Source organism: Erinaceus europaeus, chromosome 22, assembly GCF_950295315.1.
Source record: "Erinaceus europaeus chromosome 22, mEriEur2.1, whole genome shotgun sequence".
NCBI lineage: Eukaryota > Metazoa > Chordata > Mammalia > Eulipotyphla > Erinaceidae > Erinaceus > Erinaceus europaeus.
In genome coordinates this window covers 6,164,899-6,185,806 of record NC_080183.1, presented here as the reverse complement: position 1 = coordinate 6,185,806, position 20,908 = coordinate 6,164,899, and the positions used below count along the sequence as shown (strand labels likewise).

Here is a 20,908-nt window from a genome sequence, read left to right as displayed (position 1 = left end):
CTACAACAACAAGGGCAACAAAAGTGGGTAAAAAGTGGCCTCCAGGAGCAGTGGATTCATGATGCAGGCACTGAGCCCCAGCAATAACCCTGAAGGCAAAAAAAAAAAATTTTCCCTTTGAGGGCTGGGCGGTAGCGCAGAGGATTAAGCGTACATGGTGCGAAGCGCAAGGACCACCGTAAGGATCCCAGTTCAAGCTCCCAGCTCCCCACCTGCAGGGGAGTCACTTCACAGGTGGTGAAGCAGATCTATCTGTGTCTATCTTTCTCTCCCCCTCTGTCTTCCTCTCCTCTCTCGATTTCTCTCTGTCCTGTCCAACAGCAATAACAACAACAATAAACAATAAGAGCAAGAAAAGGGGGGGAAGCCTCCAGGAGCAGTGCATCCGTAATGCAGTCACTGAGCCTCAGCAATAACTCTGGACACACACACAAAAATTTTCCCCTTTTGTTGCCCTTGTTGTTTATTGTTGTCATTTTTGTTATTATTGTTGTTGTGATTGCTGGCATTGTTGCTGGGTAGAACAGAGGAAACGGAGAGAGGAGGGGAAGACAGAGGGGGAGAGAAAGATAGACACTTACAGACCTGTTTCACTGCTTGTGAAGTGAGTGCCCTGCAGTGGGGGAGCCGGGGGCTCGAACCAGGATCCTGATGCCGGTCTATGCACTTTTTGCCATGTGCACTTAAGCCACTGCATCACCGCCCGGCTCCCCTTGCAGTGCTTTCTTTCCCAATTCAGAGTCGGTCTCACAGCCCCCAACCCACAGCACACTGGCCTCTGCTGCCAGTCTCCAGTGTCTGTGCTCACCAGCCTGGGCTCCTCCTGTCAGTCTTGGGGGGGGGCACACATTTCTCAACTTCTCCTCTGATGTGTTTCATGTATGACATCCCCTCCCTGGGACGAAGATCTTCCCCAGGCTGGTGGCCCAAAGCCACACCACCGACTTGCCTCTGACCCGAGCTGTGGCTTCCACACAGTCTCAAATTCCTGGCTAGATACCCAACATGGGATGTCCGAGTCATTCGGGGGCCCAGTGTCAGTCCTTGTGTCTCAACACACATTCTTGTCTTTTAGGACAGAGATGCTGCAGACAACCTGACAGACACACCCACAAAGACACTGGAGAGGGACAGGGACCACGAGAGGCTCATTGCCCAGCCCAGAGAGGGCCGGGGCCGGCGCGCCCACAAGGACACGTTATCTTGGCCCAAGTTCCAGGCCATCAGGAGCCGCCGGCCACCAGGGCCCCGTAGGTCACACAGCTCATCTGAGGCCTATGAGAGAGGGGACACAGCAGACCTGTCCCCCACCAGCACAGACACAGAGGCACAGCTCCCAGATGATGAGCGGGAACAGAGAGGTGGCCTGGGCAGCCAAAACAGAAGGAGGTTCCTGAAGCTGAGGCTCAAGATGCGCTCTGGGAAGGGCCCAGCTCAGGCCCCACGCCCTGGCCTAGCAGCCCAGGCTGGGGAGCAGGACTATCAAGTGGTGCAGGAGACAGAGACCTGGGATGACAGACAGAAGGACACCAGAAATGTGACACAGAGCAGCGGGGAAGAAAAGGAGGCAGAGCCAGGCAGGGAGGCATGGGAATTGGCACGCAGGGTACCTGAACAGTCAGAAATGGCAAGGGAACAGCAGCCAGGATGGAAGGCTGGCAGGGCCTTGGTCCAGAGAGGTAGAGGTGAGGGTGACAAGGAGAGACGGCAGGAACCAGATACAGGACTGGGGGAAGGTTCACAGCCAGACTCACACAGAAAGAGCAGTACAGGAATCCAACACACACAGCCACACATCCAGTTCCCCAGGCTGCACACACCAAAGTTTGTGGTGTCCAAAGAAAAAGTGAAGGAGACACCAAGAGGCACATCTAAACCACAGGAAGGACAGACAGAGCAGAGGGCAATGGCAGATGGACAGGGTGAAAGCAAGGAGGTGAACATAATCCCGGGAGAAAAACAGCTAACTTCCAAAGGTAACAGGTTCACAATGCCGAAGTTCAAGATACCCTCCTTTGGGATGGCAGCCAGCACCATGGACGTGCCCTCACCCAAGGTGAGCTTAGAGGCCAGCCTGCCCTCCGGGACAGGAGAGGTCAGTGTCCTAGAGGGCAACATCCAAGTTCCCTCTATAGATATGACTCTTGCAGGGGCTGAGCTGGAGATGGCCCAGCCGGAGGGAGGGGGGTCTGACCAGAGGGGCAAGGCAGAGAAGGCCAAAGTCAAATCCCAGCTACCAAAAGTAGAGATGCCGGGCTTCAAGGTACCCAAAGTGGACATCAAGGGTAACCAGATAGACATCAGAGCACCCCAAATATATATCAAGTGTCCTCAAGTAGATATCAAGACTTCTAAGATGGAGATCGAGGTTCCTAAGGTGGACATGAAGGGCCACAAAGGTGAGGTGACTCTGCCCAGCCAAGCAGTGACAATGCCTTCTGTGGAAATGGACGCCCAGGTGCCAGGAGCCATGCTAGAGGACGACATCTCCCTGGGAGACAGGGAGCTGGTCTCCAAGGACAGCAAGTTCAAAATGCCCAAGTTCAAGATGCCCTCCTTTGGCATGTCTGCCGGCACCAAGGCCTTGGGCAGCACCATGGACGTGCCCTCACCCAAGGTGAGCTTGGAGGCCAGCCTGCCCTCTGTGACAGGAGAGGTCAGTGTCCCAGAGGGCCACATCCAAGTTCCCTCTGTAGATGTGACTCTGCCAGGGGCTGAGCTGGAGGTGGCCCTGTCTGAGGAAGAGGGGCCTGAACTGAAGGGCAAGGCAGAGGGGGCTAAAGTCAAGGCCCATCTGCCCAAGGTGCAGATGCCAAGCTTCAAGGTAGCCAAGGTGGACATCAAGGCCCCCAAGGTGGACATCAAGGGTCCCCTGGTGGACTTAAAGGAACAGAAGAGTGAGGTGATTCTGCCCAGCCAAGAGGTGACAATACCAGGTGTGGAGGTAGATGCACAGGTCCCAGGAGCCACACTGGAGGCAGACATTTCCCTGGGAGACAAGGAGCTGGCCCCCAAGGACAGCAAGTTCAAAATGCCCAAGTTCAAGATGCCCTCCTTTGGCATGTCTGTCGGCACCAAGGATTTGGGCAGCTCAGTTGAAGTACCCTCACCTGAGATGAGCTTGGAGGCCAGCCTGCCCTCTGTGACAGGAGAGGTCAGTGTCCCAAAGGGCCACATTCAAGTTCCCTCTGTAGATGTGACTCTGCCAGGGGCTGAGCTGGAGGTGGCCCTGTCTGAGGGAGAGGGGGCTGAACTGAAGGGCAAGGCAGAGGGGGCTAAAGTCAAGGCCCATCTGCCCAAGGTGCAGATGCCAAGCTTCAAGGTACCCAAGGTGGATGTCAAGGGTCCCCAGGTGGATATCAAGGCGCCCAAGGTGGACATCGAGGGCCCCCAGGTGGACCTGAAGGGACAGAAGAGTGAGGTGACTCTGCCCAGCCAAGAGGTGACAATACCGGGTGTGGAGGTGGATGTCCAGGTCCCAGGAGCCACACTGGAGGAGGACATTTCCCTGGGAGACAAGGAGCTGGCTTCCAAGGACAGTAAGTTCAGAATGCCCAAGTTCAAGATGCCCTCCTTTGGCATGTCTGCCGGCACCAAGGCCTTGGGCAGCTCCATGGATGTGCCCTCACCCAAGGTGAGCTTGGAAGCCAGCCTGCCCTCTGTGACAGGAGAGGTCAGTGTCCCAGAGGGCCACATCCAAGTTCCCTCTGTAGATGTGACTCTGCCAGGGGCTGAGCTGGAGGTGGCCCTGCCTGAGGGAGAGGGGCCTGAACTGAAGGGCAAGGCAGAGGGGGCTAAAGTCAAGGCCCATCTGTCCAAGGTGCAGATGCCAAGCTTCAAGGTACCCAAGGTGGACATCAAGGGTCACCAGGTGGATATCAAGGCCCCCAAGGTGGACATCGAGGGCCCCCAGGTGGACCTAAAGGGACAGAAGAGTGAGGTGACTCTGCCCAGCCAAGAAGTGACAATACCAGGTGTGGAGGTGGATGTCCAGGTCCCAGGAGCCACACTGGAGGCAGACATCTCCCTGGGAGACAAGGAGCTGGCCTCCAAGGACAGCAAGTTCAAAATGCCCAAGTTCAAGATGCCCTCCTTTGGCATGTCTGCATCCAGCAAGCACACAGAGGCCTCAGTTGATGCAGACATGAAACTTCCTGGGGTCCAGGCTGATTTGCAGGGCAGGGACCTCTCCATGCCCCTCCCATCTGCAGACGTAGACCTGAAGACAGCCCAGGTGGACGTGAAGCAGGCCCAGGGTACAGTTCCCAAGGTAGAGCTGCAGGATGTGGACATGGGTGCAACATTCAAAGGCCACCTGCCCAAAGTGAAGGCCCCCAGCTTCAAGGTGCCCAAAATGGATATCAAGGAACCCCAGGTAGACATCAAGGCCCCCAAGATGGACATCGAGGGTCTCCAAGTGGACCTGAAGAGCCATAAAAGGGAAGTGACTCTGCCCAGCCAAGAGGTGACAATACCAGGTGTGGAGGTGGATGCCCAGGTCCCAGGAGCCACATTGGAGTCAGACATTTCCCTGGGAGACAAGGAGCTGGCCTCCAAGGACAGCAAGTTCAAAATGCCCAAGTTCAAGATGCCCTCCTTTGGCATGTCTGCCGGCACCAAGGCCTTGGGCAGCACCATGGATGTGTCCTCACCCAAGGTGAGCTTGGAGGCCAGCCTGCCCTCTGTGACAGGAGAGGTCAGTGTCCCAGAGGGCCACATCCAAGTTCCCTCTGTAGATGTGACTCTTCCAGGGGCTGAGCTGGAGGTGGCCCTTCCTGAGGGAGAGGGGGCTGAACTGAAGGGCAAGGCAGAGGGGGATAAAGTCAAGGCCCATTTGCCCAAGGTGCAGATGCCAAGCTTCAAGGCGCCCAAGGTGGATGTCAAGGCCCCCAAGGTGGACATCAAGGGTCCCCAGGTGGACTTAAAGGAACAGAAGAGTGAGGTGATTCTGCCCAGCCAAGAGGTGACAATACCAGGTGTGGAGGTAGATGCACAGGTCCCAGGAGCCACACTGGAGGCAGACATTTCCCTGGGAGACAGGGAGCTGGCCCCCAAGGACAGTAAGTTCAGAATGCCCAAGTTCAAGATGCCCTCCTTTGGCATGTCTGTCGGCACCAAGGACTTGGGCAGCTCTGTTGAAGTACCCTCACCTGAGATGAGCTTAGAGGCCAGCCTGCCCTCTGTGACAGGAGAGGTCAGTGTCCCAGAGGGCCACATCCAAGTTCCCTCTGTAGATGTGACTCTGCCAGGGGCTGAGCTGGAGGTGGCCCTGCCTGAGGGAGAGGGGCCTGAACTGAAGGGCAAGGCAGAGGGGGCTAAAGTCAAGGCCCATTTGCCCAAGGTGCAGATGCCAAGCTTCAAGGTACCCAAGGTGGATGTCAAGGGTCCCCAGGTGGAGATCAAGGCCCCTAAGGTGGACATCGAGGGCCCCCAGGTGGACCTGAAGGGACAGAAGAGTGAGTTGACTCTGCCCAGCCAAGAGGTGACAATACCGGGTGTGGAGGTGGATGCCCAGGTCCCAGGAGCCACACTGGAGGCAGACATTTCCCTGAGAGACAGGGAGCTGGCCTCCAAGGACAGTAAGTTCAAAATGCCCAAGTTCAAGATGCCCTCCTTTGGCATGTCTGCCGGCACCAAGGCCTTGGGTAGCACCATGGACGTGCCCTCACCCAAGGTGAGCTGGGAGGCCAGCCTGCCCTCTGTGACAGGAGAAGTCAGTGTCCCAGAGGGCCACATCCAAGTTCCCTCTGTAGATGTGACTCTGCCAGGGGCTGAGCTGGAGGTGGCCCTGCCTGAGGAAGAGGGGCCTCAACTGAAGGGCAAGGCAGAGGGGGCTAAAGTCAAGGCCCATCTGCCCAAGGTGCAGATGCCAAGCTTCAAGGTACCCAAGGTGGATGTCAAGGGTCCCCAGGTGGATATCAAGGCCCCCAAGGTGGACATCGAGGGCCCCCAGGTGGACCTAAAGGGACAGAAGAGTGAGGTGACTCTGCCCAGCCAAGAGGTGACAATACCAGGTGTGGAGGTAGATGCACAGGTCCCAGGAGCCACATTGGAGGCAGACATTTCCCTGGGAGACAGGGAGCTGGCCTCCAAGGACAGCAAGTTCAAAATGCCCAAGTTCAAGATGCCCTCCTTTGGCATGTCTGTCGGCACCAAGGATTTGGGCAGCTCTGTTGAAGTACCCTCACCTGAGATGAGCTTTGAGTCCAGCCTGCCCTCTGTGACAGGAGAGGTCAGTGTCCCAGAGGGCCACATCCATGTTCCTTCTGTAGATGTGACTCTGCCAGGGGCTGAGCTGGAGGTGGCCCTGCCTGAGGGAGAGGGGCCTGAACTGAAGGGCAAGGCAGAGGGGGCTAAAGTCAAGGCCCATCTGCCCAAGGTGCAGATGCCAAGCTTCAAGGTACCCAAGGTGGATGTCAAGGGTCCCCAGGTGGATATCAAGGCCCCAAAGGTGGACATCAAGGGCCCCCAGGTGGAGATCAAGGCCCCCAAGGTGGACATTGAGGGACCCCAGGTGGATCTAAAGGAACAGAAGAGTGAAGTGATTCTGCCCAGCCAAGAGGTGACAATACCAGGTGTGGAGGTAGATGCACAGGTCCCAGGAGCCACATTGGAGGCAGACATTTCCCTGGGAGACAGGGAGCTGGCCTCCAAGGACAGCAAGTTCAGAATGCCCAAGTTCAAGATGCCCTCCTTTGGCATGTCTGCCCGCACCAAGGACTTGGGCAGCTCTGTTGAAGTACCCTCACCTGAGATGAGCTTAGAGGCCAGCCTGCCCTCTGTGACAGGAGAAGTCAGTGTCCCAGAGGGCCACATCCATGTTCCCTCTGTAGATGTGACTCTGCCAGGGGCTGAGCTGGAGGTGGCCCTTCCTGAGGGAGAGGGGGCTGAACTGAAGGGCAAGGCAGAGGGGGCTAAAGTCAAGGCCCATCTGCCCAAGGTGCAGATGCCAAGCTTCAAGGCCCCCAAAGTGGACGTCAAGGGTCCCCAGGTGGATATCAAGGCCCCCAAGGTAGACATCAAGGCTCCCAAGGTGGACATCAAGGCCCCCAAAATGGACATTAAGGGCCCACAAGTAGATCTTAAAGCCCCCAAGATGGACATAGGCATTGACCTAAAGGGTTACAAAGGTGAGGTGACTCTGCCCAGCCGAGAGGTGACAATGCCTGCTGCAGCGATGGACAGTCAGATCCCAGTAGCCACACAGGAGGCTGATATCTCCCTGAGAGACAGGGAGCTGGCCTCCAAGGACAGCAAGTTCAAAATGCACAAGTTTAAGATGCCCTCCTTTGGCATGTCTGCCAGCACCAAGGACATGGGCAGCTCCGTAGATGTGCCCTCACCCAGGGTGAGCTTGGAGGCCAGCCTGCCCTCTGTGACAGGAGAGGTCAGTGTCCCAGAGGGCCATATCCAAGTTCCCTCTGTAGATGTGACTCTGCCAGGGGCTGAGCTGGAGGTGGCCCTGTCTGAGGGAGAGGGGGCTGAACTGAAGGGCAAGGCAGAGGGGGCTAAAGTCAAGGCCCATCTGCCCAAGGTGCAGATGCCAAGCTTCAAGGTACCCAAGGTGGACGTCAAGGGTCCCCAGGTGGATATCAAGGCCCCCAAGGTGGACATCGAGAGCCCCCAGGTGGACCTGAAGGGACAGAAGAGTGAGGTGACTCTGCCCAGCCAAGAGGTGACAATACCGGGTGTGGAGGTGGCTGCCCAGGTCCCAGGAGCCACACTGAAGGCAGACATTTCCCTGGGAGACAAGGAGCTGGCCTCCAAGGACAGTAAGTTCAAAATGCCCAAGTTCAAGATGCCTTCCTTTGGCATGTCTGCATCCAGCAAGCACACAGAGGCCTCAGTTGATGCAGACATGAAACTTCCTGGGGTCCAGGCTGATTTGCAGGGCAGGGACCTCTCCATGCCCCTCCCATCTGCAGACGTAGACCTGAAGACAGCCCAGGTGGACGTGAAGCAGGCCCAGGGTACAGTTCCCAAGGTAGAGCTGCAGGATGTGGACATGGGTGCAACATTCAAAAGCCACCTGCCCAAAGTGAAGGCCCCCAGCTTCAAGGTGCCCAAAATGGATATCAAGGAACCCCAGGTAGACATCAAGGCCCCCAAGATGGACATCGAGGGTCTCCAAGTGGACCTGAAGAGCCATAAAAGGGAAGTGACTCTGCCCAGCCAAGAGGTGACAATACCAGGTGTGGAGGTTGATGCACAGGTCCCAGGAGCCACATTGGAGGCTGACATCTCCCTGGGAGACAAGGAGGTGGCCTCCAAGGACAGCAAATTCAAAATGCCCAAGTTCAAGATGCCCTCCTTTGGCATGTCTGCCGGCACCAAGGACTTGGGTAGCACCATGGACGTGACCTCACCCAAGGTGAGCTTGGAGGCCAGCCTGCCCTCTGTGACAGGAGAGGTCAGTGTCCCAGAGGGCCACATCCATGTTCCTTCTGTAGATGTGACTCTGCCAGGAGCTGAGCTGGAGGTGGCCCTGCCTGAGGAAGAGGGGCCTCAACTGAAGGGCAAGGCAGAGGGGGCTAAAGTCAAGGCCCATCTGCCCAAGGTGCAGATGCCAAGCTTCAAGGTACCCAAGGTGGATCTCAGGGGTCCCCAGGTGGATATCAAGGCCCCAAAGGTGGACATCAAGGGTCCCCAGGTGGACATCAGGGCCCCTAAGGTGGACATTGAGCGCCCCCAGGTGGATTCAAAGGAACAGAAGAGTGAGGTGATTCTGCCCAGCCAAGAGGTGACAATACCAGGTGTGGAGGTAGATGCACAGGTCCCAGGAGCCACATTGGAGGCAGACATTTCCCTGGGAGACAGGGAGCTGGCCTCCAAGGACAGCAAGTTCAAAATGCCCAAGTTCAAGATGCCCTCCTTTGGCATGTCTGCCCGCACCAAGGACTTGGGCAGCTCTGTTGAAGTACCCTCACCTGAGATGAGCTTAGAGGCCAGCCTGCCCTCTGTGACAGGAGAGGTCAGTGTCCCAGAGGGCCACATCCAAGTTCCCTCTGTAGATGTGACTCTGCCAGGGGCTGAGCTGGAGGTGGCCCTGTCTGAGGGAGAGGGGGCTGAACTGAAGGGCAAGGCAGAGGGGGCTAAAGTCAAGGCCCATCTGCCCAAGGTGCAGATGCCAAGCTTCAAGGTACCCAAGGTGGACGTCAAAGGTCCCCAGGTGGATATCAAGGCCCCAAAGGTGGACATCAAGGGCCCCCAGGTGGAGATCAAGGCCCCCAAGATGGACATTAAGGGCCCACAAGTAGATCTTAAAGCCCCCAAGACGGACATAGGCGTTGACCTAAAGGGTCACAAAGGTGAGGTGACTCTGCCCAGCCGAGAGGTGACAATGCCTGCTGCAGCGATGGACAGTCAGATCCCAGAAGCCACACAGGAGGCTGATATCTCCCTGAGAGACAGGGAGCTGGCCTCCAAGGACAGCAAGTTCAAAATGCACAAGTTTAAGATGCCCTCCTTTGGCATGTCTGCCAGCACCAAGGACTTGGGCAGCTCCGTAGATGTGCCCTTACCCAGGGTGAGCTTGGAGGCCAGCCTGCCCTCTGTGACAGGAGAGGTCAGTGTCCCAGAGGGCCATATCCAAGTTCCCTCTGTAGCTGTGACTCTGCCAGGGGCTGAGCTGGAGGTGGCCCTGTCTGAGGGAGAGGGGCCTGAACTGAAGGGCAAGGCAGAGGGAGCTAAAGTCAAGGCCCATCTGTCCAAGGTGCAGATGCCAAGCTTCAAGGTACCCAAGGTGGATGTCAAGGGTCCCCAGGTGGATATCAAGGCCCCCAAGGTGGACATCGAGAGCCCCCAGGTGGACCTGAAGGGACAGAAGAGTGAGGTGACTCTGCCCAGCCAAGAGGTGACAATACCGGGTGTGGAGGTGGATGTCCAGGTCCCAGGAGCCACACTGGAGGCAGACATCTCCCTGGGAGACAAGGAGCTGGCCTCCAAGGACAGCAAGTTCAAAATGCCCAAGTTCAAGATGCCCTCCTTTGGCATGTCTGCATCCAGCAAGCACACAGAGGCCTCAGTTGATGCAGACATGAAACTTCCTGGGGTCCAGGCTGATTTGCAGGGCAGGGACCTCTCCATGCCCCTCCCATCTGCAGATGTAGACCTGAAGACAGCCCAGGTGGACGTGAAGCAGGCCCAGGGTACAGTTCCCAAGGTGGAGCTGCAGGATGTGGACATGGGTGCAACATTCAAAGGCCACCTGCCCAAAGTGAAGGCCCCCAGCTTCAAGGTGCCCAAAATGGATATCAAGGAACCCCAGGTAGACATCAAGGCCCCCAAGATGGATATCAAGGGTCACCAAGTGGACCTGAAGAGCCATAAAAGGGAAGTGACTCTGCCCAGTCAAGAGGTAACAATACCAGGTGTGGAGATTGATGCACAGGTCCCAGGAGCTACACTAGAGGCTGACATCTCCCTGGGAGACAAGGAGCTGGCCTCCAAGGACAGCAAATTCAAAATGCCCAAGTTCAAGATGCCCTCCTTTGGCATATCTGCCGGCACCAAGGCCTTGGGCAGCACCATGGACGTGCCCTCACCCAAGGTGAGCTTGGAGGCCAGCCTGCCCTCTGTGACAGGAGAGGTCAGTGTCCCTGAGGGCCACATCCAAGTTCCCTCTGTAGATGTGACTCTGCCAGGTGCTGAGCTGGAGGTGGCCCTGCCTGAGGAAGAGGGGCCTGAACTGAAGGGCAAGGCAGAGGGGGCTAAAGTCAAGGCCCATCTGCCCAAGGTGCAGATGCCAAGCTTCAAGGTACCCAAGGGTCCCCAGGTGGATATCAAGACCCCCAAGGTGGACATCAAGGCCCCCAAGGTGGACATCGAGGGCCCCCAGGTGGACCTGAAGGGACAGAAGAGTGAGGTGACTCTGCCCAACCAAGAGGTGACAATACTGGGTGTAGAGGTGGATGCCCAGGTCCCAGGAGCCACACTGGAGGCAGACATTTCCCTGGCAGACAAGGAGCTGGCCCCCAAGGACAGCAAGTTCAAAATGCCTACTGTGTCTATGGCTGTGTTTAGTCCTCCATTGGTAGAGGATTTGCCCTTCTTTCCTCAGGCTGATCTTGCTTCAGTTCCCTCATCTTCTCTCTGTCCTGCTGCACCCAAGCCCCCTGTGGGTGTCTGTCATTTTGAAGCTGGCATGAAAGGCAGTCTGACCTCAGCGTCTTTTGGTGACAATGGGAAGATTCAGAAGCCCTGCTTTAAAATGCCACAAATGCTTTCAGCTCCTGCCTCTGTGGAGGAGGGTTCTGGGGGTCCTCAGCCTCCCTGCCCTGCTGTTACAGGGTCCTACTTGGCAGGTGCTGACCCCCAGGCTGCCTATTATGACTGGTCTGTTGGGGTATCTACCCCAGGCTTGCCTACTCCTCCATCCACTGTGCTTGAGCGCTTCTCTCTCTCAAACAGTGAGAATGGCCTGCTCACTCACGTGACCTTCCCAGGCCCTGCTGCCTCTGTGGGGCCCCCTCCTGAACCAACCTCTGGGCCCAAGGAGCTCCTTCTTCCTGCCAACTTTGGCCCCGTGACCTTCCCCAAGTTCCATCGACCCAAGTTCAGGTTTCTTGAACCCAGTGATGAGGCCAGTGCCCTCCACGAACCCTCACTGTATCCTGGACACCCTGAGCTTGGCCCCAACTCTGAGCACCCACCAGCCCCAGGAAAGGATGGGATCCCTGAGGACCCTGCAGCTGGGGATGAAGGCACTGAGCGAGACAGCAAGGGCGGCCCCCTGCGGATGCCCAGGATCAAGCTTCCATCCTTCCGGAGGTCCCCAAAGAAGGCAGCCGGGACCAAAGTGGACCCCACATCCTACCCAGAGGACACAGACCTCAGTGTGGATGTGGAAGTGGCCAAGGGTCCACCTGCCAATGTGGACATGGCAAGAAATGACCTTACCCCGAGCAAGAGTGTGGTGGATATGTGTGTATTCACTGGGGTCCCACCTCCTGAGGGGGTTGGGGGCAGCTCAACCCGCCCCCCAGAGGTGGGGGGCCCTGCTGGATGGTTCTGGATGCCGTCGTGGCCCCTGCCCAGCCTGAGGCGCTCCTCCTCCTCTTCTTCCTCCAAGCAGCGGGGTGTGGCCAGGGTGTCAGGGTCGACTGCCTGTGCACCCCCGGATGGGGAGGCTCCCTCCTTGCCAGTGCCCCCTGAGGCAGATGTGCAGGGGGGGATCGACCCATATGCAAATGTTCTGCACAGGAATCTGGATGTGGGCAGCTGCCAGCCCATGACGGATACCCAGCTCGCTCAGGATGGTAGCCGCCCCACAGAAGGCTTTCTTAGCCGCTCAGAAGCAGAGGTCCCCTGGGGGGAGCTGGGCAGGGATGCGGGGGGCACTGAGGATTCCCTCCCTATGGAGGATCCCAGGTCTGTAACCCTGGTGGCTGTGGAGGCAGCCTGGGTGGACCCTGTGGTCAAGGTGAGGTTCCCCCAACTGAGGTTCCCACGGTTCACCTTCCCTGCACCCAGCCCTGAGGCCTCCATTTTCACCCCGGCCACAGCAGGGGAGGTATGGGGGCTCCAGAGTGGGCTTCAGCCACAGGGTTGCCCCAGAGAGCCCCCAGGTGTATTGACCCTCAGCCTGGAAGCCCTCCCCATCTCCAGGGTCCGGGTGCAAAGTCAGGAGGTGGCCGTGTGCAGCCAGGCCCAAGCAGGCATGAGGGGCCCCCCAGCACCCCCTGCTGTGGTCTCTCAGGTGGTCCGGGCAGCCGAGATCTCCACGTCCCATGTGCTGACCCCCTCCTACGGCTTCTCCCTGCTCAGGGAGAGCATCCAGGAGCCTCCCCTGCAAGTGCCTGAGTGCCTGGTCAGCCTGGATGAAAGGGAGAGCAGGGAGTGGCCAGAAGCCCCCCAGCTACCCCCCAGAGTCAGCCCCAGGGAGCCCTCTGAAGTGTTCTCCTCTAGCGCCGGGGAGCTGGGGGCCCCCTCGGGTGGGCAGCACTCTGACAGCTGCTCTGAGGATGAACCCCCAGAGATTCTCGACTTTCCCCTGGAGGATGTAACCATAGCCCAGGCAGTGGCCAGCCAGGGCCCTCAAGAGAAGGCCCAAAGCAAGAGGGTGTCTGGCCTGTTCCAGCTCTGGCTCCCCAACATCGGGTTCTCATCTTCCACGGAGGTCCAGGGTGCTGAGCCCCCCCAGCACCCCCCTGAGCCAGACCCAGTGCTCACTCAGCCCCCTCAGCACCCCCCTGAGCCAGACCCAGTACTCACTCAGCCCCCCCAGCACCCCCCTGGGCCAGACCCAGTGCTCACTCAGCCCCCTCAGCACCCCCCTGGGCCAGGCCCAGTGCTCACACAGCCTGAGGCACAACGGGCCAGCTGGTTCCGCCTGCCCAGGCTGGGCTTTTCTTCACCCAAGAAGGGTCCACCTGAGCCCCCTGAGGAGGTTGTCACCTTTTATGACACCCAAGAGAGCCTCTCCCTGGGAGAAGGGGAGGCTGGGAGACTGCAGGAGGAAGACCCCACAGCCCAGTCTGCACCCACAGCCAAGCCTGGGGCACCCAGGGGCCAGGAGCTGTGACTGCCAGCAGGTCTGCAGGGCTCCCAGCCCCCACCCCACATGTCATGCAGGACCCAGGAGCCCACCAGTGTCAGCCACATGCAGCAGGTCTTGGGGACCCCAGCAAGCCCTGAAGAACCCCACCATAGGAGCTTCCATGAAGAGGGGTGTCCCACAGTGTCCCTGCCCAATGCTCATGGGGACAGGATACGCCGCTGCTTCTGTGTTCCCCTCACCTCTGTACCCCTGCATCCCGGACACCCCACCCCTACCCACTTATAGCCCGTTCACCCCTTTCTTTCTCATGGGCAAGCTTCAGGGTGCTCTGGGGTGTGACCCAGGTCTGGGGAGCTGGTGGCACTGGAGACCCTGCTGTCCCCTGGATGTGCAATAAAGTCTCTCCCCTCCAGGGCTGCATCCTGTGTGGTGTCTGGGGGTCCCCTTCTCCTCCCTCCTGGCTCACTCTGCAAAGCAGAGTTGGGGTACGGGGAGGGTCTTTGAGCCAGCAGCTGGACAGCAGGAGATGGGGTTCAGGCATGTGGGCCACAGGGACCACAGGCACCAACAGTCTCAGTAGGATGGCAGAGAAGCCTGGGGCCTTGCCACCTCAGGCATGCCCCCCAGGAGACCATGCTTTGTCCTCAGAAATGGCTGGCAAGGGTGTGAGACCCCCAGCGGGTAGCCACATCCCAGCCTGGGCTACCAGACTCTGGATCCTCTGGGGGTAGCGGGCAGCCTCCCACACAGGGGCACAGAACCCTCCAGACCTCTGAGCTGGGGAGAGGTCTGCCAAGGTCAGGACCAGCCAAGGCCCCACTCCCCTCATGCACAGCCTCCATCCCCAAGGGGCTGTGCGCCCCACACCGAGAACATGCTTGGGGGTGGGGCAGGGAAGAGGCACCATGCCCAGGGATAGGTCATTCTCAGCTCCCTCATGCGCAGTGGCCCTGGAGAGACCCCTGGAGACTGCCCACTGAGAGTGTTAGCCTGGGGCAGGTGAGGCCTGTAGGAGGCTCTTCTCAACCTGTGCCATCCCCCCTCTGTCAAGCCAGGCCTCTGACTCCACTCACACAGTCCAGCCCCCAGAAACCACAACCCCCCTCAGCCCTGGACTCCCCCCTTTAGCCCTGGATTCATCCCCAGCCCTTAGCCACATCCAGACCTGCCCCCTTTGCCCCTGCCCCTGTCAAAAGCCTGGGTTAGGGCCCCCAGGTAGGGCTGTCAATTGCTGTGCCCACCCTTGTCCTTTGCCCAAGTGGGGCTAGGCGAGGTAGACACATGGGCAGAGCCCTGACAGTCCAGGTGAACTGCAGCCTGGGGACAGAGAAGGTACAGAAACAGACAGGGAGGCCACTGGATTCCAGCAGCTGCTTTGAGCCAATGTTCTGTTATTGCTGCCAAGGAAGGATAGCTGGAGGGCTCCCTGGAGGAGGTAGCATAGGAGGGCTTCACCTGCACACAGAGGGGAAGCAGAGCATGTCCCCGTGGATCTGTGGGCAGTCCAAAGGGGGTCCTAGGATGGTGGACAGGAGGTGGGGAGCTCTGGGGAGCCAGGAAGGGCTGGCTGCCCCTCAGACCTGCCATGCGCAGTCTTGGCCCTGGGCTTGTCCATCCAGGCTCACAGTGTACGGGGACCCCCAGTCCCGCTCGAACACCTGCCGCAGCTGCTCCTGCACAGGGGCCGGACCGGGGGAGCTGTGAGGTGGGTCCTGTCTGACCACCAGCCCCACTCCAGCTGTGCTGCTGAAGTAATCCTCCGACCAGTTGGAGGTGCCTGCAGGGGGTGGGGAAGGGGCATTGGTGACTGTCCACTAGGGGGAAGCGGGCTGGGGCTGCAGCCCCTCAGAGCCGGGTGCCACTGCCAGGCCCCTCCCGCAGGCCACTGTCTGCCACACTCACCGATATAGGCTGCCCGCTCGGTGACCATGAACTTGCTGTGGTTCACCCTGCCGAATGGGATGTTCGAGTGGTTTCCTACCGGCACGATGTAGACTTTCTGGGGACACAAGCTGTGAGACAGGAAAGCCCCCGCCCCCTCCCAGCCCCAGCCCGCTGGCAGCCTGTCTCACCACATCCACCGAGATGCTGGCGGCAGGGTCACTGAGGGCCTGCAGTGACCGCAGGAAAGGGAACATGCGGGGGTCGGTGTTGAGCCAGCAGCTGACCAGCAGACGCACATGCACACCCCTGCTGACCGCAGCCTCTCGAAGCGCTGAGTCCAGCACTGGCCAGTACCTGGGGACAGAGTCGGGGGCTTGGCCAAGGCCAGGAAAGGGGGCTCCCAACAGAAGAGTAGACGCCCCAGAAGCTGCTCATCACTAAGTCACCAGGAGGGCGGAGCCCTACCCAGGTCCCCGCCTTTCCCCCAGATCCAGGCTCTGTCTCCAAGTCTAGGCTCCGCCCCCTGGCCCCAGCTCAACCCCCAGATCCAGGCTCTTCCCCAGGACCATAGGCTCCTCCTCCAGATCCAGGCTCCCCGCCCCCAGGATCAGGCTCCTGCTAGGTCCTGCCCCGACCCAGGTGTCATGCCACCCCAGCCCTGCCCAGCTGTGCACCTGGTGGGATGCCTGAAACGGGTGGTGGGGAAGTACTCCATCACCGAGACGTAGAGGAACTCCCTGGCGCCCCCCATTACAGCCAGCAGTGCGTCCAGGTCTCCGGTGCGGCCGTAGGGGCAGAGGGCAGGCGGGGAGGCCTGTGTGGAAGGGGTCCCTGAGGGCCTGCCACCTTTGGTCAGATCCTGTACTTCCGCGCACCTGCCCTCCCTGACCCAAAACCAGGAGAGTAGGGCTGCTCGGTAAGAGGAGCGGGTAGTCGTTGCAGGTCAGGGCAGCCTGCATTCTGGGAGGGACAGCCACCTCCCGCTCCAAGATGGCCTGGCTGCAGGGGAAGGACAGGGCCGTGTGCTAGGGGTCCACACCTAGGGGCTTGTTCCTGGCTGATGCGACCACCCCTCTCCTGGGCATCCCGGTGGGCACACACACCCCTGGCATGGGCAGGATTGGCAAGACACCTCCCCTAGCTTCCTTCCCAAATCGTAATCACTGGCTAGCTGCCCTGCCCCCCACCTGGGGACCCCAGGGTCCCTCTGTCCAGTACCGAGAGGTAGGCAGTGGTGGGTAGCCCAGAGAAACTGTCCTGAAGTGGGTGGAAGCGGTTGATGTGGGTGGAGTAGTTTCCAGGCCAGTGTTTGGGGAGCGTAGCATGGGGCGCCCCTAGCACCCAGTAGGTCTGGAAGGTTTTCTCCAGGTCCCGGGCTAGTTGGCTGCAGTTGTAGATGACCACACCCAGCTCCTTGACCTGCAGGGATGCCCACAGGTGCAGGAGTCCATAAAGAAGACATGGGGGGGGGGCTGTTTTCCCTGAACCTTGTCAGGCAAAAAGCCAGGTGTTTTGATCACCAAAAGGCCATGGGACATGCAGAGAAGCCCAGGGACGAGCCCTTCTGAACCTGTCCAACTGGGGTCCAGGTGGAAGGTGCTGGGGCCTGAGGTGCAGAGTGAAGAGACCCTAGATACAGGGTGGTGGGTCCCGGGGTGCTGGGTGCTGCGGCCTAGGTACAGGGTGAAGAGCCCCCAGGTGTAGGCGCCCAACCTCACCTGTGTCAGAGACCGCCAGTCCATGTTGGCACTGCCCACATAGAGGTGCCGCTGGTCCACCACCCAGAACTTGGTGTGCAGGACGCCCCCGGTGAGCTGCCGCATGGGCACCTGCCGTACCTGGGCTCCTGGCGGAGGGTGCGCAGGTAAGCTTGCTGGACTCAACCACAGATTTTTGGGCACATCTCGACCTTCCTTTTGTGCTCCGAGCCCCACCCAGTGGATGCTGTTGCCCCCATGTTGTAGGTGGCCAAACAGGGATTGGCCAGGATCAAAAGCTAGGGTCCCCCTGGGCCACCAGCCTGGCACTCCTGACCCTGACCCTGGTCACTCCCCGAACACACCCCCAGCCTCTCTCAGATCCAGGCTCCCTGACCCTCACCACCCTCTCATGGGACCCACCGTGGGCGACCAGCAGCCGCAGGTCGGTAGAGTTGCTGGCCAGTGTGGGCTCGCTTGTGACCACGGCCAAAGACACGTTTCTACCAGGTAGCTGCTCCAGTTTTTGCAGAAGAGCCTCTCCCTGGGGGCGGCTGCATGAGACAGGCCCAGCAAGTGCCCACCCCCAGACCCGCCCGCCCCAGGGTGGACAGCTGTCCAGGGGTGGAGGGCCATTCAGGGGTGGGCGGGTCTTGGGGTGGGCAGTTGCTGAATAAGGAACAAACCTGCTGGGAGGACGAGTCATTGACCCCAATATCGGCACCCGTGAGTGACCAGTAGAAGGAGGCCACGTGTACACTCTCACGGGCAGCATCCAGCAGCTGCAGCCAGGCCTGAGGCAGGGGCTGTGCAGGGCTGCTAGCCACCTGCAGGTCCTGGGGAATGCTCTCCACCAGGACCAGCCTGTGGGAATGGGGAGCGGGAGCGGCAAGCTGAGGGGCAGCCCGGCACCTCTCCCTGCCCAGCCAGCCTGGGAAGAGATGTGGGGAGGGCTGTGCAGGCCCCCGGCCCATGCCTGCTAGCAGCCCTGCCCTGTGTCCCCCGCAACTTGGGGCAGAGTGTCCCCCACCCCCAGACCCCACGCCATACATACTGGCAGGAGTCGCTCTGCTGCCCCTGGCCATGGGGGGCTGGTGGGGGCACCGGCCACAGGATGTAGGTGACAGCTAGGGCTCCCAGCAGCAAGACCACTGTCCCCAGCACCTGCAGTGAGAGGAGTGTGGGTCCCGGGCAGTGGGGGCTACATTCCTGCTCCCAGTGACCCCCATCTTAGGGGGAGGCCTGTGCAGTTGGGGGGGCAGGGGAGAGACAGAGGGAGTGGTGGTGAGCCTATGTGCTGGTGTCCTGGACCACCCTGGGCTATGGTCAGCTGGGGACCAGGCATCTTGGGGTTACACTGGGCCATGGTCACAGCTGTGGCTTTCCTCCCGGGTCCCCCAAAGACAGGCACAGAGTAGCTCACTAAAGTACTGACCCCAGGCCCTCTGTGGCTGGCTGTGCCCAGGGCCCCTCTCTTACATGCTGACCACTCTGCCCATGGGTCACCAGTGTGCATGTCAGTGTGTGTACCTGTGAGTGTGCCCACATACATGCATTGTGCATGTCAGCACGTGACCTATGAGTACACGTGTTTTTGAGCATGCACTGTGCGTGTGTGTGTGTGTGTGTGTGTGTGTGTGTGTGTGTGTGAGATCTGTGCGAGTGAGAGTGGCCCAGAGCATGTGTGAAACTGGCGGTTCCTGTCAGGCTGTCCCTGTCGTTCTGTCTCAGTTCCTGTTTCAGTGACTCCAGGAGCCCTGGAGATGGTTCTGCTTACTCTTTCAGCCCTACCATTTCTACCTAAAGAGCGCCCCATACTGTCCACCCCATGCTGTCCACTCAGCAGGCATGGCAGGGCCCTCGTGCCTGGGTCCAGAGGCTCCAGTGCCTATGGGGTAACTGTGGATGCCGGTGGGTGGCAGGAGGTGGCAGTAGGTGGAGGTGAGGTGGTCTCTGCATCCCCTCTGCAGGGGATGAGGGCTTGTGTTCTCGGGCACTGGAAGCACTCATGTGCCACCAAGGGGGATCCTGGGTCTTCATGGCCTTCCCACGCAGGGCATGTGCTCCCTAGCTGGATCAACTGGCCATAGTGTCCCACAGAGACACCCAAAGGAAGCAGCCTGAGGAGGGTCACTAAGGCCAGCAGCATGAGACAGCCCACCCAACTCTGAGGAGCAGCTAGGCCCAGTACCCCCCACCCAAAGTCCTCTGTGCCCTGGCTCACAGGTGTAGGCACGGCTGCCGTGGCCCTCAGCTCATCTTGGACCAAGTCTACAGCCAACCTCTCCTGGAACAGCCTGGAGCTTCCCTTTCTGGTGGCCCCTAGGAAGGACTGGAGTTGGGCATCCACCTGGTCACTCACACGGAGGCATCCCTGCCAAGGGCACGGGGTGGAGGGGCACGTCTGCCCTCCGGTGGGAGCTTAGGACCCAGCCCAGGCTGGACACATGGTCTGCCTGTGCACGGGGAGGCCCAAGCAGGAAGGGCAGGCTGCAGGCAGGGGAAGCCGACATGCAGCCCCGGCACACACACCACCCAGCACTCACCTCTGCACGGCCTGTCTTGGCGTCCATTCTCCTGCATGCAGCCAAACACTGCAGCTGGCACTTTCCTTCTCAGGCTCAGCACCCAGTCTGCCCACTTCTCCTTCTGAGCACTTCCTCTTGGTCCTGCCTCAGCCCCCTGCCCTCCCCCCCCACCCCCGCACCCCTACTCCACCCCTAGTAGAAGCCCTGCCCAGTGGGGGGAGGGACAGAGTCCAGGTCCTGACCCCACAGGCCTGGCATGGCCCCCAGCATGGCTCAGCCCCCTTCCCCCTACCTGGCTCCATCCTAGGGCCTCACTTGCTATGTTTCAGGAAGCATCCCCGAAGAAAAAGCATTTGGCAAGCCTGGGACCCTGAGTTCAAGTCCTGAGCTATTATAAGACCGAGGTGTGGCTGTCCCCTCAGCTATGTGGGCAGGACAAGAAGGTTCACACTAGGGCCTGGTGGTGGCGCACCTGGTTGAGCGCACACACTGCAGTGCACAAGGACCCAGGTTCAAGCCCCTGGTTGCCATCTGCAGGGGGAAAGCTTCATGAGTGGTGAAGCAGGGCTGCAGATGTCTCTCTCTGTCTCTCCCCCTCTCTATATCCCCCTCCCCTCTCAATTTCTGTCTGTCTCTATCCAATAATAACTTAATTAAAAAGTATTAAAAAAAAAAAAAAAGGTTCACACTGCCTTGCATGCAGAGTGTGCAGAGCTCCAAGCAGAGCTCACACTGCCCTCTAAGAGGTAACCAGTGCCTGGGGGTTGGGCTGCAGCTGACTGGAGCCTCTGTGGGCCTGTCCCTCAGGGCAGGTTCCACAGTGGGTGGTGACGGGAGTAGCTGGTGTAATGCCCACAGCGCAGGGATGCTACCGTCCACCTCTGGGCAACTCTCCACCTCCCTCACTAACATCACAGGGCTTTATGAGAGCCACCATGCCCATCAATGATTGAACCCAGGCCCAGAGAGGTTCCCAACACAGCAGCCAGGGAGCCAGGCTGTCACTCTGGTTCCTGTCCCCAACAACAAGGGACAGGTCTGGGTGAGTCACAGCTCTGTTCACAGTGGGGGCTCTGATCTGGGGCTTGGGGGCAGAAGCTTTCAGCCATGCAACCTACAGAGGGAGGCTATCTCCACAAGGAATTTGTTTATGTTATTTTATTTCAATTTTGGTGCTATTCAGTTTTTTAAATTTATTTATAAAGTGGAAATATTGAGGGAGTCGGGCGGTAGCACAGCAAGGTAAGCGCATGTGGCGAGAGGTGCAAGGACCAGCTTAAGGATCTGGGTTCAAGCCCCCA

At 59.3% G+C, this 20,908-nt stretch overlaps 2 protein-coding genes across 2 annotated transcripts in view; one reads left to right on the top strand and one right to left on the bottom strand.

Moving 5' to 3' along the window:
- Positions 1-13,910, top strand: part of AHNAK2 (AHNAK nucleoprotein 2) — a 29,476-nt gene extending 15,566 nt beyond the window's left edge. The window contains exons 7-10 of the mRNA XM_060181375.1: positions 1,076-3,892; positions 4,874-8,650; positions 8,714-9,148; positions 9,191-13,910. Of these exons, the coding sequence (XP_060037358.1) occupies positions 1,076-3,892; positions 4,874-8,650; positions 8,714-9,148; positions 9,191-13,522 (11,361 nt within the window). The 3' untranslated portion in view covers positions 13,523-13,910. The remainder of the gene's footprint in view (positions 1-1,075; positions 3,893-4,873; positions 8,651-8,713; positions 9,149-9,190) is intronic.
- A 949-nt stretch (positions 13,911-14,859) lies between these two features.
- Positions 14,860-19,731, bottom strand: PLD4 (phospholipase D family member 4). The gene is made up of 10 exons (XM_016186119.2): positions 19,626-19,731; positions 18,134-18,243; positions 17,766-17,943; positions 17,503-17,623; positions 17,101-17,228; positions 16,601-16,801; positions 16,057-16,196; positions 15,571-15,736; positions 15,401-15,497; positions 14,860-15,275 (listed from the first exon to the last, which is right to left on the bottom strand). Exons 1-10 carry the CDS (start codon positions 19,650-19,652, stop codon positions 15,073-15,075), a joined length of 1,371 nt encoding a protein of 456 aa, XP_016041605.2. The 5' UTR covers positions 19,653-19,731; the 3' UTR covers positions 14,860-15,072.
- Positions 19,732-20,908: the final 1,177 nt, after the last annotated feature.

Excerpts from the sequence above, each read along its gene's own strand:
- PLD4 (XM_016186119.2), bottom strand. The coding sequence starts at position 19,652 with ATGGACGCCAAGACAGGCCGTGCAGAG. Across the intron at positions 17,944-18,133 it reads CAGCAGAGCGACTCCTGCCA|GCTGGTCCTGGTGGAGAGCA; the intron begins GTATGTATGGCG and ends CCATTCCCACAG. Across the intron at positions 15,737-16,056 it reads CGTTTCAGGCATCCCACCAG|GTACTGGCCAGTGCTGGACT; the intron begins GTGCACAGCTGG and ends CTCTGTCCCCAG.